This window comes from Brienomyrus brachyistius, chromosome 1 (assembly GCF_023856365.1).
Source record: "Brienomyrus brachyistius isolate T26 chromosome 1, BBRACH_0.4, whole genome shotgun sequence".
Classification (NCBI taxonomy): domain Eukaryota; kingdom Metazoa; phylum Chordata; class Actinopteri; order Osteoglossiformes; family Mormyridae; genus Brienomyrus; species Brienomyrus brachyistius.
In genome coordinates, this window is record NC_064533.1 from 13,140,962 (window position 1) to 13,156,771 (window position 15,810).

A 15,810-nucleotide genomic window follows, 5' to 3' on the forward strand; every position below is an offset into this window, starting at 1 on the left:
TATCAGGCCTCATAAATGGACATCTTACTGGACCCCCAACCCAAACCAATGCAAATATGTTCACAATTTTTATGTCACTCAGGGGGCTTTGCAATCATCCTGACCCCCCCCCCCCCTTTCAAAACCCCTGTGTGTACCCCAGATATAGCTGATTGATCTACTTTGATTTGAATGATAATTAGACAGAACAATTATTTATTTTTTTTTTTTGGGGTGGGGGGGTATATTTTCAAAGGGGATGGATTTCATCATTTTTTCCCCCATAGGGGAATGGCATCCACATGTATCCCGTGACAACTCGAGCCCTGCTAATGAATTAGCTCAAAGCACAGAATAAATTTCCGGCTGTATAGAGTCAGCCTCCCGTTATCCTTCATACACTCTTCGGTTCACACACGTCTCCCAGCCCGAAGATGGCAAACCTCGCTGAGAGCTCGTCTGCTACAGACTGGGTGGCAGATCGCTAGTGCACTGTGAGAAAGCACCTGTTAGCTACTGTACCGTTTGTGTTTCGTGCACAAAGGGGCCATTGTGGTCGCGAGGTGCGCCTTAACATTTGGGTTCCTCTGCCCCCCTTCTTTCTCTTAAGTGCACCCACCTCTCCAAGGAGATCTCGTTTCTGTCTGAGGGAGTTAAACCTTCTCCTGAAGGGAACAAATGGAAACCTGTGTTATGCAGAGTTAAGAGGGCAACCACTCCATGGCAGAATGAGGGCTGGGAAACGGCGGACTTCATGTGACAGCTACCAGCTGTCAGTTATTGAGAAAAGACCCCTTTAGACATATAGAATTAACTGCTACAAACAAAATGTAGAAACTTCAAGCCCAGTTGTCAGAAATTATAAAGACATTTATCTGTATCTGTAGGAATTCATGCCATCACTCTCAGACAGGGAAAGATGCTGCACGGGTTACCATGACAACAGGAACTTAATAACATTCCAAGTCCTAGTTGCATTTTACTTATAAAATAAAACATACTGTATATTCATTTCTTTTTTATTTGACCTTTAGGTTTTGGTCTCCTAACTACCCCTCCCGTTTCATACAATATCTCTGACTCAAATGGAGGCTGAAATGTATCGTAGTTTATGCTCATAAGTTGCATTTATGGGAAAACAAATGTGACATATTACTGCTTCCTAAATGTCATGGAAAGATCATATAAGCAGCAGCACCATTTTTAAATATTGCTGTGCTGTTGATGAGCTGTAAACAGATGGATGGATGAATGGATGGAAGGAAGGATGGATGGACTGATAAATGGATGTGATTTTTTTGCCGTTTTTTAATAATGGAGCAATTAAATTGGTATTTTTTTATAAATAATGTTACGATTTTATTTCTTTTAAAATATGCATAAATAGAACCATGTACTCTTGTTTTAACGCATAAAGACCCAGACTCATATTGTAGGGGTAAAGGAAACTGAGCCTGGCGCAAGCAACTTATCTCCGCGTTCTTCAAAACTCATAAGGATTCTCCAAAACCAGCAGAGAGACATTCAGGAAAAATGTCTAGCGCCTGCGTTAGTTTTTCCTTTGTAACGTTATGGTGATTCGATATGTCAAAACCGATCATAATATTATAGAATTACAGAATACAACTATAAACTACAGCATTCTGGCACCAGAGTAAAATTAATATTCATTTCAATGTGAACATTTCAAGTCTACATAATAATGCCCTTACCTTGATATACATGTGATAATGGAACAAGAAAAAACGTACCTTGGGAGTTTATTTTGAGGCTTTGGCGACTGGCAATTAAAACCTAATTGGCGGAGAAACGATATGCAGGTTAAATCGTTAGCAGAAATTGTCGGTTAAATATACCGTTTAATTGATGACCTACAAAAGAAATGTATGTTTAGTTTAGCAAATGATAATAAAAGGAAGTGTTTTTCCCCTAAGTAATAAAAATGCAGCCATGACAAAAAAAAAATCTATATAGCCTAGAAATTAGTTCCAGGTTGCGTTCGTTTTTCAAATCAGCGAATATTGCCCACATGCAATTTCCAAATGCCATTTAGTACACAATCGAATTGTGTACATATTTACCAAACTGACACCTGAAATGAAATCACGCTATTTATTCCTACTAGGCCTATATCACTAGGGTACTATTATTACAATAACATTACAGCGCCTTAGCCCGTTAATTACATATAATTGTGTTACAAAATATGCCTAATACGAAATAAATTACGAATATAACCAACACAGGCCTGTTATAATAAACAAAAACTATTGCACATACAAGTCGCACCTTGTAATATTGCTATTCCATTCACTACATAAACAAAAAATGTAAATAACGTTACCTAACTACGAAACGCGTATATAACAAAGCGTTTTCGCTTGGAAATTAAGTAGCCTATGATGCATGGAATAGATTACCAGAAAAGATACAACCTAAACACTTTAATAACAGTTAAAATTCTTCGTAAAAGTATGCCCATAAGTAGTTTTATATGTATGAATCGTATAACTGGTGTAATATAGTGACAGCTGAATAAATTTTGTTCAGCTCAGCAACACTGTTAACACGTTATTTGAAAACAAGTCAAATCAGATCCACAACCTACCGTGAAAAACAAGCAGATGGAAGATTACAACTATCCAAGGAAACAGTAATTTCAAATTCCACTTTATGTTCATTTCAGGGCTGCGTCCAAGTGGAAGTAAAGTATGAAATTATGAGGGCATTTTAGTGCGTTTTTTAGCCGGAGTATTTTCCGAGTCCCAGTTCCGAGGTCTGTGTCAGAAAGAGAAATCCACGCTGGGACGCCAAAGTCAGTGGAGTCTCGCAGATCTTCCATGAAATCCCCGCTTTCATTGACATAACAAGGCGACTTGACCTACACGAGAGGGCTGGATTAGTTACAGCGCCTCACATCGCGCACTCTCTGCCTATTGGAAAGCAGCGACCCACTTATCTGTCGAAATAACTGCTGAGGTATTTGGTGCGATGGTTCAAAATCTTCGCAAGTTTTAATTGTGCGTATGTGAGATGGTGCTCATTACCGAAATAGAAGGTAGGTCTAAATGAAACAGCAAAAACTATGGATTATTCCAAGGTGCCCATAAACTCCGCATTCGCAAACTCATAAACTTAAGTTTAATCCTTTTTTGTAAATATTTTGAATTCGAGAATTTGATAAATCGATTAACCTGGGGTATTATGGCTTTTCCTAGAAAATCGCGAGCGACACACATTGCGCCCCTACAAAAAATATAAACCATCTTCAATTGACAACGTTAGGCATGACGTTTTCAGCAACCAAACAGGTAAAAATAACTTGGACAGGTTAACCACTGCCCCCTTGTGACAATCACATTACATCTTCAAAAATGTATACTGCGTAAGTTTCTTAGCCAAGTGTGTAACTACAGCACAAACGAAGGGTAACCCATCCATCACCAGTGACTGCATACACAGTGCAAGGTCATGGGGAAGCTAGATGTGACTTTCATAGCAAAGTGCACAAGATGGGACAATCTGGATGAGATGCCAGACACATCAAGTTTCCTAACTACAAAAAAAAGCATCACCCCACCCCCAAAAAAAGAAACACACCAAAAACATTCAAATTCCACACACAGAGTAAGGGATTTATCACAGAAGCTGTAACAGGTGTGCTGTTCCTACTCCGCTAGTATCAAGATGTTTTTGCAGTGCCAAAACATCCACTTTCTAGAAGATTTTAACCCAAGTTAACTGACCACAGTGTTCACATAGAAACTTTCCATACAAATTCTACATTCATAGATGGGGGCGGCACATTTATGAAGGAATAGGGGCAGAAAGAGAGAATTACATTTCAATAAATAAAACTTAGAAATAAACATGCTTGAGGAAGCTAATAAAACAGGACACAGCATATTCCTTTGTCCGTTTATTGTGTGAAAATGTACAGAGTTTAACGGTAAGACTTCTGGTAGCGCGCACGGGCTCCAGGTCCACCGAACTTCTTGGACTCGCAGCGGCGAGGATCGGCCACCAGCAGGGTCCTGTCGTACTGGATCAGGATGTCCTTGATCTCTTTCTTGGAGGCCTCGTCCACATCTGCGGAAATGAAAGGTCAGTCAGCAGAGCCTTACCTAGACAAATAAATAAATAAAAACATGAGCTCAGGGGGTACTTACATTTCTGGTAGTAGGCAACCAGGGACTTTGAAATGGCCTGACGGATGGCTGGGAAGAAAAGAGGAGGCTGATGAAACTGACATGCATCTGCACAGCACTGGCATCATGCAGTTCCCAGTCCGGACAGTGAACTGCTCAGGTTTAGACCCAAGCAAACCAGGTATGTATAAATGCTGCCTGAGAAGATCAAGCGCAATCTTGAGACCCCCAGCACTGTCACTTCTCACCCTCTTCCCCTCTGGCAAACCTCTTTCCTATCTACACACACACGTCCAGATACAGACAGTTTCTTCTCCACTGCAGTACGAGTGTCAAACAGTCAAAGATGTTAACATTTCCTCACACTGCCACTATTGCATCATTCTTTACTGCTGCCATTACACTTATTCTCATATGCATCTTCGATATGCCATTCTATCTATTTTTTTACCTGCCATTATGTACATCATACTTTTAACTATACCCTATTGGTGCTGTTATACTGCTGACTATTTACATCTTTATTGCTGCTATATCTTTGTACATATTACTGCCACTCCTACTTTCATTATTTAACTGTGCACATACTAATACCGCCATTCCCACTTGTATTTATCGTCATTTAAGAGTTAGGCTGCAGGGAGACTCAAAAGTACGAATTTCATTGTATTTTAGTACATGCTGTACTTACACATGGCAATAAATCATGGATCTTCAATATCCACACACCCATTTCAGCAATTACAAACCACTGAATATCTTCCAGATGACTACAAGCCACAATATGATACATTTACAACAGCCTTGAGCCTGTTGGCATATTACCTTTAACCTGCAAGCTTATTACAGCATGCCAGAAACACAATGATCACAGAATTGACTTCAATGGTGCATATTAACAGAAATTCACCTCATTTTGAATCAATATACATTTTTTAAAATAGCGATACATGTCGAATTGGCAGACTTTGCTGAAGAGCATTTCAGGTCCATTTTCACATATTCGTGTGCTTTTCGGTTACAGAATTTTCAGTTTGGAACACCCAATGAAACAACTTATTAAATTTCTGGACACAGGTGAAACCTAAGTTCACAAGCAGATGTTCCAAATGGAAAACATTATGCTAACTGCAGCTTGAAATTAGTTACACCTAGTACTGGAGAGCTCAATGACCCTCCCACATTACTTAAAGCAGTAGTGTTAGAATATTTTAGCTTCTCAATAAACAAGCAACACTGGAGAGAGAGAGTAGTAGTAGTTAAGATTGTCTGACGGTTCTGTTATACCGAACTCAGATTGGATGTTCTTTCAGAAAAAACAACACGCCAAAACATTTTAGACGGGACCACCCGAGTGTGTGCATTTGCCAGGAAATGACCAGGCCTACAAAAAAGAACTCGTGCCAAGTTCACACTACACGATTTCAGTCCCGATTTTCTGCTTGTCGAAAGTTTTTGCCAATAACCAACAAAAGCCCCCGATCAGAGGCAAAATGCTGTTCACTTGGTGCTGGCAAATCAGCGGTTGATGACCATCAGTTCAAAGACGCGATGGGACAGAGATGCTGATGCCTCACAGAGACCTGTCAGATACCTAGCAGGCTAAATATCCGGACCTGTTGTCAACTCCAAATCCTGTAGTGGCGAAAAGCTATAGCCAATGAAATGCAAGACATGGGGTGAGGTGAAACCCAAGGGAGGAGTTTAAAAAAGGAGCAAATCGTTCAATTTGATTATAAACCGTTCTTTGTGTTCAGGGAAGAGGTATAGAGATATTCAATGACAGTTTACATTTCACACACGCTGTTAGCTGTGACTTTAAACTGAGATGGTGCAGGAAAGTCTCGGCACATGCTTTATTATTCATGACAGCACCATGCCAAATTCACACAACAGACCCTTAAAATCAGCCGGTGGGCAACTGCTCAAATAATAGCAGTACCAAATGTGAATGACAATTATTTTTGAAATGATTTTTTAACTCTCACTGCGCTATTAAAATTGTCACCTTGAAGAACAGAATTGATGACCCCCCCCCCCACTGCAGAAGCCTTTGCGTGGACCAAGCCCATCCTGACATCATCAAGAACAGACTGCTCTAAAATCACCTTACCATAGACCTGGGCCACGTGGCCACCGCCCTTGACACGCACTCTGATGTCCACGCCAGCAAAGCGCTCCTTACCCAAAAGCAGCAATGGTTCCAGTAGCTGATGGCAGAGGATGTTGAGGTGTTACAAGGGACAGATGCCTCAGAACTTAAACACCACACTGAAAACACTTATTATGCAGCTATTTGCTTGATGGCTGGCATCTGGCATCACAACACACTATAACAGCAGCACAAAATGGCACTTTGGTGTCATTTATTACTGCCCTGTGGTCATGTTATGGTCACTAATAGTGAATTGGAGTATAGTGATTTAACAAGTGAGAATAATTCAAATTTTACACAATTATCTTTGGTGACGCATCAAAGAAAACACCAATCGATACAGTACGATAAATTGAATTTGTGGAAAATTTAAGATCAAGCACAGAAACCATATGACTAAACCATTATAGGCAACTCTCAAAGGTCAGCTCAGTCAATTCGACAGACATGGAAGCCGACAATGGAAACAGAACATGAAGTTATCTGTGCTTCAGAAATCTCTGTAATTCTGTGGACCAATGGTCATTAAAAAAATCTCTTTGTGATTCAAAAATGGCTTTTCCTGAAATTGTAGACCCTTACAAACCAGTTTACCTTACCTTATACTGGAGAGTGCTTGGCTCAACCATCTCCAAAGGCCTTCCGTTCACCTTAATGAGGCCATTGCCCCGCTTGCAATGAGCAACAGCCGTAGCCGTTTTCTGCAACAAGCAAGACCTTATTACTAACAGTCTCCAAAAACAGCAGCAGCTTAAAGGCAATTTTACACACGGTTATGCAGCCACTGGCTATAGCGGTACTGAAAACTTGTACGATTTGAGGCGTTCTCTCTAAAAATGGACTGTCTGCAGCAAGGCCCGTGTAAGCGGACAACCCCGGAGTAACGTCCTACAGGATACCCTAAATACAAGCTAACCAATTTTACAGACCATCCAAAAATTCAAAACCTTTTAAATATCTTAAAATTTTACAATAATGTTAACTTCAAACGATAATAATCTGTGCTACCCCCATGCGCAGCAGGAACTAGGCCGCAAGCCTCCACGCGTTGCGGGAATACGGGAAAATCTTTTAAATTAAGTTGTAGCCGGCTTAACTATATTTCAAAACGTGTGAGAAGAGGCGTAATATCGCACATTGAACAAGACATACACAGTAAAATTGCATAATTTGAATCCAATGTGATTATACACGGCTAACTAAACACATTGCTAAACACGTGAAATAAATGAACTACTTGTACTCACTTTACGTCCAAAGACCTGGACGGATTGCAACGGACCTTTAGCCGGCATGTTTCTAAAATGTAAAAAAAAATAAAAATTATTTTTTAGAACAAAACAATATGCATAAAAACACGAAATTCTCAAAGAGCATCCACGAAATCATACCAAATCCTGTCTATGTGCTGTAGGAAAAGACAGAAGGGGTTTCAAACCCCGGCAATCAGGGGCCTGTTTACGACAGTTTGATACCGCTATACGGCACAAGCCATTTGCTATTTTACAGTATTCCGTATTGTTGTTGGAAGTGGTGCGTGTTTGGAGGTGGGCTGCATTTTTCTTAAAAAAATTTTCTTACTGAAAATTTCGAATTTAAGGACAATACTAGAATTAAAAATAAATTGACATCACCCTCAATGATGATATATGTTGCTTATTATTTTACCTGCAGCATACCACCTTTCCCATAAAGCATTTTTACAAAGCGGTGGCGTCTTTACTGTTAGTGATGTGACATTTACGAACGATCCGATTTTCTTGAACGGGTTCTTTGAAAGAAGGGAACCGCGTCGTAATTGAGAGCCGTGAAAAGTGAGAACCAGCCAGTCACGAGAGGTTTTCAGATAGTTGTTCATCTATCTGATTTGCACTGAAGCTGTTTCGCAAAAGTTCATTATACTTGTTTTCTAATATAAGTGTTTCATGAATTGATTTCCTACAGAGGGTAAATTAAAAGTAGTAGCCTAGTCGTTATCGTAGTGATAATTTGGCAGATAAACCTGGTGAGCCGTTACTTCTAATTCATTATTCCCATCACTAATTAGTTTGAATTTTAAACTTTAGCGAACTGAACAGTAACTACCTGTAGGGGGAGTCCAACACCTCTCGCACGCGCTAGCTCCGTTTGCTTACCGCCATACTTCTGCTTGCCTCCCTTATTGAAACATTAATCACTTTCCTGACAGACTCTCTCACTATGGAAGAATTTAATCGAGCACATAAGAACGGTCATGGACGTCAGCCGTGAGCCTTTAGAGAGCAATGGAAATCCACAGAGCCAGAAGCAGTGCCTTGCTGAGCTGTAGGCTGAACACATTTATACAGATTTACATTTATAATAGGTTTCACTGGGGGTGGCATGGTGGTACCGTTATTAGTGCTGTTGCCTCATACCTCTGGGACTAAGGTTCGAGTCTCCACCCTAACTTTGTGTGTATGCAGTTTGCATGTTCTACCCACGTCATCATCTTCCCTCACAGCCCCAAAATGTGATAAGGTTTGTTGGAGTTGTTAGATAGATTCCCCATAGGTGTAGATATGAATGTGCCCTATAATAGCTTATTCCCTGCCTTGCCCTTGTCATTTCTGGGGCAGGCTCCAGAACACTGTGAAATTGCATAAAGTCAAGCACATACAGAAATGGATGGATAGCCTTCAACTTGGGGGTTGGCAACCCCTCAGTGATGAACCAGCAGATGTATTGTGGAGGGTTTAAATGCTCTTTCACAGCACATAGATTATTACACCAGTTGAGTGATTTTTGACGAAATGAGGATGGTACATGATGCCAGATTTTATTTTGATTTGTTCACGTTTCCTACAGTGTGGGGTATTACTCATTAGCATAGCAATTTTTCTGCAACGTAACAGTGCATCTCCCAAATCCCTGCACGTGCAGTCAAGTAACATCTGCCCCTGATGGAATGTAAGCAATCATAAAATATTCAGAAGGCCTGTTACAATCATAATAATCCATGGCCATTTTCAGGGGCCAGACTAAGTAAAGGTAGATGTTTATTTAAACCAGGAGTGGAATATGGTGGGTAATTCTGGTTTGGACTCTGTCGTGGTTGCGGCATTGATCTGCCGTTATTTTTAAAAAATGTAATCTTCTCTGGGTCTCAAAATCACATCCTGCCTCATGTCCGCTTGCAGTCGGAGAGAAACATACGCATTCACCGCTTGTGTAAACGGCTGTAAATCAAGCAGTCTGGCCCATTTAATTCCTTTCCACTTCCAGGTATCCATTCCGTCTCTGGTAAGTGGTACAATGCTGCCTCACGGTGAGCGATGGAGGGAGATGAGAGTGAGGATCGCTTAGGAATGAATGTGTCTGATCAGCAGTATCTTCAAACAGTCTGCAGGATACTGACATTGTGGAAAAGAATGAGTAAAGCTAAGGCGGCAATAACTGTTGGCCTTTGGTCTGACTGAAAAAGTCTGCAGTCTGGAGAATGTCTGTCTTAATGTTGTATGAAGCAGAGGTTTTATTACTGATTAGCTAACTATACACCTGGATGTGCCGTCATGCATAATGGGCCTTCCACCAAAAGCAGCCTGCTGTAGTGCCAGCCCAGCAATGACCTCACCCAGTGTGTATAACAGCTCACTGGAGAACCTCCAACGAGGACGGTTACTCTAATTGGATCTAATAAAATAAACAACCAGAAAGCATTATACAGCTAACAACTGAACAATTATGATAAGAATCGAATATTTCCATAGAAACATGTAGTACACAAAGCATAATAAACCGCATTCATACCAAAATAACAGAAATGCAAAACTTAAATTGTAAGCAACGTCTAATTTTTATCAAACCAAAATAAACACGAGAATTTGGCACCCTTAAAAGGGCATTTGAATAACTCTATTTCGTGCAATACCTGTCTATGTGTCTGTTGTGGGTTGACAGGCCCTAAGCTTATTACTAGTGATGTTTGGGATGTTGCCTTCAGGGTGAGAGACTTTTGAACTGCCCACAAGCTGTCCCCCTCAGCTCACCTTTTGTAAAGAGAAGCAGTGTACGTCAGGCATCTCCATAAGAAAGGCTATAAAATATTTAGTTTTCAAATTACTCAACTCAATAAATATAATGCTCTCATTTGCAAGATGGAATGTTCAAACAAATTTTTGAAATACACAGAAGTGTTTTTCCTAAATTCTTTCGAAGGGCCGCCGCCAGTAAGAAAAGACCAATAAAAAACCAAGAAATAAAGTGAAATCCATTGGATTGTTCCGCCGCTTTGAAGGTAAAGCCCCTTTCCAATACCCGAGTTCTTGCATATCATCTGGCCTGAAGGTAAGCCCAGCTGTTTGCTCTGGAGACCTATCTGATGGTTGGTATTTTCAGATCGCACCCTCTATAGGCAGTTTTGGATGATGACACCCTATTCTCATCTGGACACATCATACCCCCTTTCCAACATCTGTTTTGAGAGTACGAGCAGCTGGGCTGAAAACATACGAAACATTTTTGTTAAGAAAAATATAGAATATTGTTTAAAATCAGGTCTTACAATGTCAAAGATAAAAATGGAAGACAGACAATTGTAATTTGTTTCTTTTTTATGCACTTCCTGTTCATAATTGTGTCTTCCTGTCATGTTGTGTTAGGTCACAAGGTGATCTTTCCCCTCTGCAGCTGGACAGTGAGACGACACTTTAAGGAAACTGGGGAAGTGAATATAAACAGTTTGCTGCATATCCATTTGTCCACTGCACACGGGTCACACGGGGAGGAGGGGGGCGGAGAGCTGTGAAGAACGAGTCCTGTGTGCCTGTCCTCATTCCCATGATTCATTCCGGTGCTGTGGATGCCTCAGTGGAGGACACTGTCTGGGAATACAGAAGAAGGAAGTAGCTCCATCTTTCCCATCTGCCTCTCCATTCCTCAGCCGCATAGACATGACCAGTCATTATTAACGAGGCAGAGAGTCAGATGCTGCTAACGTCAGGCTCGAGAGCTGGGCCTGCTTCTTGGTGCTCTTAATATCCGTGGTGTTAATTATTAGAAGTGTTACTCGGCCCGGGGACTTTTTTTGACAGCAGGTCTTCAAGAAGATTGGACATGGCGGTTGTGAGCATGCAATATATCGGACCGAGACAAATACGGAAAGTATATGAACGATGCTGCTATTGGATAGAGAAGCACAGTGCCTGCTGTTCGCCTTGGGGGATTACAGAGACATGGCCATTCTGGGCAAGGTAAAGACCCATCATACCTTGGGAATCTGTATACAGTGGTATGACTCATCTGAATATATTCAGTGCCGACCTGTTCCTGACGTTTCCAGCGAGGGAACTGTGTTTACAGTAGCCGACAGGCACCTGGCTTCTATTATTGTCAGGGAGATGTCCCTCTTTTGCCCCCCCCCATCCTGAGTGCTGTTTTCACTCGCCCCCACTCCTCTTTAGGCCGGCTGTGACCTCTGGTTGGTTCCAGACCCACCCCCCCACCCCCCAAACCTGGTACCCGCCGTCTCCTGCTCCTCTCCTTCATCGGTATTGATTGATTCGCAGCCAGAGTTCTTTATATAGACTCCCTATTATAGACCTTAAGGCAGAGACCATGTGTCTTATTCATTCCTTATTTATTTTTCATGCCACGGGCCCCGCTGTCTTACCCGAGCAAGCAGCCCCATCAGCTGGTCAGTTTGTAGTGCTTACAGAGTAAAGGGGGGATTCGTGTCAATCAGTAAGTGACCAGCACATAGGGGGTGTGGGTGTAGACAGTCACAGCCAAGGTCGGACCTATACACAGGCCAACCTGGGCTGTAACACAGGGCCCTCAGTTGTATGGGCCCCCAGTTTTTTTTCATGGTTATTATAGCAGCATTCTATGCTGTAGATGGGCCCCCAACAATGGCTTTAGCCCAGGGGCCACCATTACCCCTAAATTCAGCCCTAGTCATAGCAACAAACACGCAGAGATCTAATGCTTTCGCCACCGTCTGGTTATCCATACCCTCTCAAGGTCCCTACATTGTCTACATTCAAGTCAGGTAACAGAATCAAAATTTGTAAAAAAAAAAAAAAAAAAAAAAAAAAAAGAATGAATGAATGGATGAACAAATTTATAAATGAATGATTGGATGAATGAATGAATGAATGAATGAATGGAATATATGCACATGTCCATCCCAGTGAATGACAGGAGCTCACCATCATATGATGGAAGTCCAACCTTGCCTTGCTAGTGCATTTTCAACTTTGAAGTGACAGATTTAGAAAATTTGGATGGCTTTATGTTAACACCATCCATTTTACCATACTAGGTATTGCAGCAGAGCACTCTGGCTGGTAACTGTCTTCCCTCCGTGCCCCAGGTCTACTAAGGCATGGGGGCGGGGTGTGGATTGTGAGGGATACAATAATGTGGTTGCCATGGGAATGAGGAAGCACACCTTGGGGGCTGATTCCTGACAAGAAAAAAAGTCGAATCTTCCAAAGGACTTGAGCATAGTGCTAATTTGTAAAAGAAATTATCTGTGATAAAAAGTGTCACCTTTTAAATTCTCATGTCTAAGACCAGCAACCTGCCATATTTGGCTCTGAGAGAAGTTCACTTAAATTTATCACGATCACACATCTAACTGCTGCAGCAGAAAGAGGCTCGGCTTTAATCATCCTGGAAAATAAATACCTGTGTCTCGTTTTCAGAATTATGACTTGCTCTGATGATGTAAATTTGCACTAATTACAGACATTCACATGCCTACACTCATAATAAAAGGAGAATGCTGGAAATGACTGGACAAGCCACTGGGGAGGTCGCCGAGTGCTATAGTGACTGTAGTTAAGGTTCTGGGCCGTGAGCAGGACCTCATGACGCAGGGATGGGAGGAAAGGACAGGACTGGACCTGGGTATGGGATTGAGAGAGGGTCTAAGACAATAGTGAGGAGGAACTAAAGCAGGTACCGGGCAGGTTTAATGATGTGGCCAGAGAAAGTACAACTTTGATGTAATTATCGGTAATCACTGGTGCATCACGTGACTTCACTTCACTATAGGGGGAACCACACACTCCATCTTACATAATGAAAAAAGGAAAACACATTTCATTCCTGAATATTTGCTTTTTTTAGGTATAACAGCACTCACTAGATGCCAACCTGGAGATGCTTGGAGTTCTCTGCGTGGCCTGTGGGACATTCTTATTGGACGATAATACAGGGAAGAGGCGGGTAACCTCTACCATGGTGTGGTAAAGGATTCTGGGAAACAGCTTAACCATCTAACATGGCAGGCACAGCTGCCACACTACATGGACCAATGAGTGTGTCCACTTTAACCATTGAGAGGTAATATGCAATGAGTGTGTGTGTGTGTGTGTGTGTGTGTGTGTGTGTGGGGGGGGGGGGGTTTGCATAGATCACATTTGGGGACCAAAATGTCTGTGGACATTTTTCAGGTTGCCATGTGGATAACCTCAGTTTTATAAAAATTTGTGTATGCAACCAAAAAAGTAAAAATGCCAAAAGTCTGTTTTTTTGTTTACTTGCTTATGGTTAGGATTAGGGATGAGTAAGGTTAAGGGTGTCATAGTCAGCATTAGCATTTTTCCCATAGCAATGGATGAGCGGTCCCCACAAAAATATGATTACAGATCTGTGTGTGTGTGTGTATTATGTTTATATTACATTGCGTGGACCAAATGTTCCCTACAATGTAATAAAAACCTGCTACTTTGACATTGTGGGGACCATTTTTCAGGTTCCCAGAAAGACCTGTGAATGCAATCAAAAAACTAAAAATGCATGACATGGATATGGGACTGGGTAGGGGTTAAGCTCGTTATGTTAGGGTTAGAATTTTCCCTTTAGAAATGAATGGAGAGTCCCCACAAAGATATAATTGTACACCTGTGTTGTGTGTGTGTGTGTGTGTGTGTGTGTGTGTGTGTATGTGTGAGGCAGAGCCTGAGTGTGTGAGATGAGGTCATGCAATAAACCTCCAGACCTGCGTGGCTGCCATCTTTCAGAGTGTTTCATCTCCCTGTCCCCATGACAGCTTGGGGTCCTAGACAGGAGGCTCTCTTCTGCTTTATGTCATTGTCGTCTGTTGTGTTTAGATCCAGAATTTGTTATATTTTCAGTTCGTAGCTTGAAAACAAAAATATCCTGTACATAGAAAAGCTATTCCAGTATGACTGATGGGCAAATTCGCGGAACGGCATGATATAAAGACACCATAAGTAAGGGAATATCCCAGTAAGCTAAACAAAGTCTGACAGAATGAGACAGAGCCTCCCTGTTTCTTATCCTTAACTCGTAATCCCGGTGCTGGTTAATATTAGCAGACAGGCAATTTGGTCTGTCAACAGGGCTTCTGCTGGATGCAGGTCTCATAGCCGAATCCACAAAGGCCAACATCACAGTGCTCAAAGGGCTGATGGGAATGATGCTGGGCTCCCATCTAACAGAAAGAAGGTCGACACAGGCAGAGGTGGGCGGGGCTTTGTCAGTTCTGACATCAGTGGGAAGCCCCACTATCTGATTGGCCGGAGAATAGTGGCCACGTTCAGAAGACATCTGCTGTATAAACGACAGAGATTCGTGTTCCTCAAATGCTTTGAAATCGTATTCCAGGAACTAGAATAACACAGATAATGCCACAATCCATTATAATCCTTGTAATGTAAAAAACTTTTTACGGCAACAACCAGTATCGTTATTTTTAATTTATTTGCCAGAGATCAAGTCCCTTATAGGGTATCCGGTTGTGATATAAACCAGAATATGCAGTAGGTGAAATTGATCTACAAGATATAAATATGATGACTTCTCCTGCAGTTTAATTAAGGTGTCTCTGTGCTGGTCTGAGATCACATTAAGTATAAAATCCATGCAGGAAAAGCAGAGGAAACCCATCCATACAAGGACGTGGGTTCATGCTCTGTAGGCTGCTACCTGTCCCTGAGCCAAAGAGTCTGCATAGTGCATAAAACCATTTAAATGAAGCTAGCAGCTGCATTGTGAAGAGGGGGTGATGGGCAATGCAGGAATGATACAGGCCAAGGTGGGGTCCCACGAAAAGGTCAAGGTGGATTGGGGCAAGGCGGCTGCTGGCAGCAACGGTGGGTCATTGAGGTCCCAGGGTCCTCTCAATTAGGGTAAGAAATACCCAGTCTTAATTTTCTTCATTAAATTAGCATTTAGGGGAAATATTTGTAGAAATTCAAGTATTAGTTTAACCCATTCTTATTGCTGATATGTTAAATTAGGAACAAGACCAAATCAATTCACACAAGTCTCATTCGATTTAACCCACATGGCAAGATAATTAACATTCATCTGTATTAGCCACTCACCCAGTACAGGGTCACAGTCAGCCTGGAGCCTGGGAATCACGGGGCACGAGGGAGGGAACATCATTAAAAGGAATAATTAAATACAGCACAGTGATCTATAACATCCTATTATTAATGTATGTTGGTCAGAATTAGGCCATCAGCTTTATATTAGTAAACTATGCTGTGTTCATGCCTCTTCCTTACTCAGCTTCCGATGCGTTACATATCC

At 41.6% G+C, this 15,810-nt stretch overlaps 2 protein-coding genes across 2 annotated transcripts in view; both read right to left on the bottom strand.

Moving 5' to 3' along the window:
- The window catches only part of LOC125745170 (otogelin-like protein), a 42,338-nt gene extending 38,585 nt beyond the window's left edge, over nt 1–3,753 (bottom strand). Inside the window, 3 exon segments of the mRNA XM_049017730.1 lie at nt 599–644; nt 1,731–1,773; nt 2,588–3,753. Of these exon segments, the coding sequence (XP_048873687.1) occupies nt 599–644; nt 1,731–1,773; nt 2,588–2,660 (162 nt within the window). The 5' untranslated portion in view covers nt 2,661–3,753.
- Nucleotides 3,754–3,885: 132 nt separating this feature from the next.
- On the bottom strand, nt 3,886–7,788 carry rps16 (ribosomal protein S16). Its single transcript, XM_049017717.1, has 6 exons — nt 7,674–7,788; nt 7,530–7,581; nt 6,882–6,983; nt 6,241–6,337; nt 4,149–4,196; nt 3,886–4,068 (listed from the first exon to the last, which is right to left on the bottom strand). The coding sequence occupies exons 2-6, from the start codon at nt 7,575–7,577 to the stop codon at nt 3,923–3,925; spliced, it is 441 nt and encodes a 146-aa protein (XP_048873674.1). The 5' UTR covers nt 7,578–7,581; nt 7,674–7,788; the 3' UTR covers nt 3,886–3,922.
- Between the last annotated feature and the right edge of the window lie 8,022 nt (nt 7,789–15,810).

What these genes read in the sequence shown, in the direction of transcription:
- rps16 (XM_049017717.1), bottom strand. Translation starts at nt 7,577, where the DNA reads ATGCCGGCTAAAGGTCCGTTGCAATCCGTCCAGGTCTTTGGACGTAAA. An exon ending in CCACGTGGCCCAGGTCTATG is followed by an intron (nt 4,197 to 6,240) that starts GTAAGGTGATTT and finishes TTTTCTTCCCAG; the next exon opens with CCATCCGTCAGGCCATTTCA. An exon ending in GGTTGCCTACTACCAGAAAT is followed by an intron (nt 4,069 to 4,148) that starts GTAAGTACCCCC and finishes TCATTTCCGCAG; the next exon opens with ATGTGGACGAGGCCTCCAAG.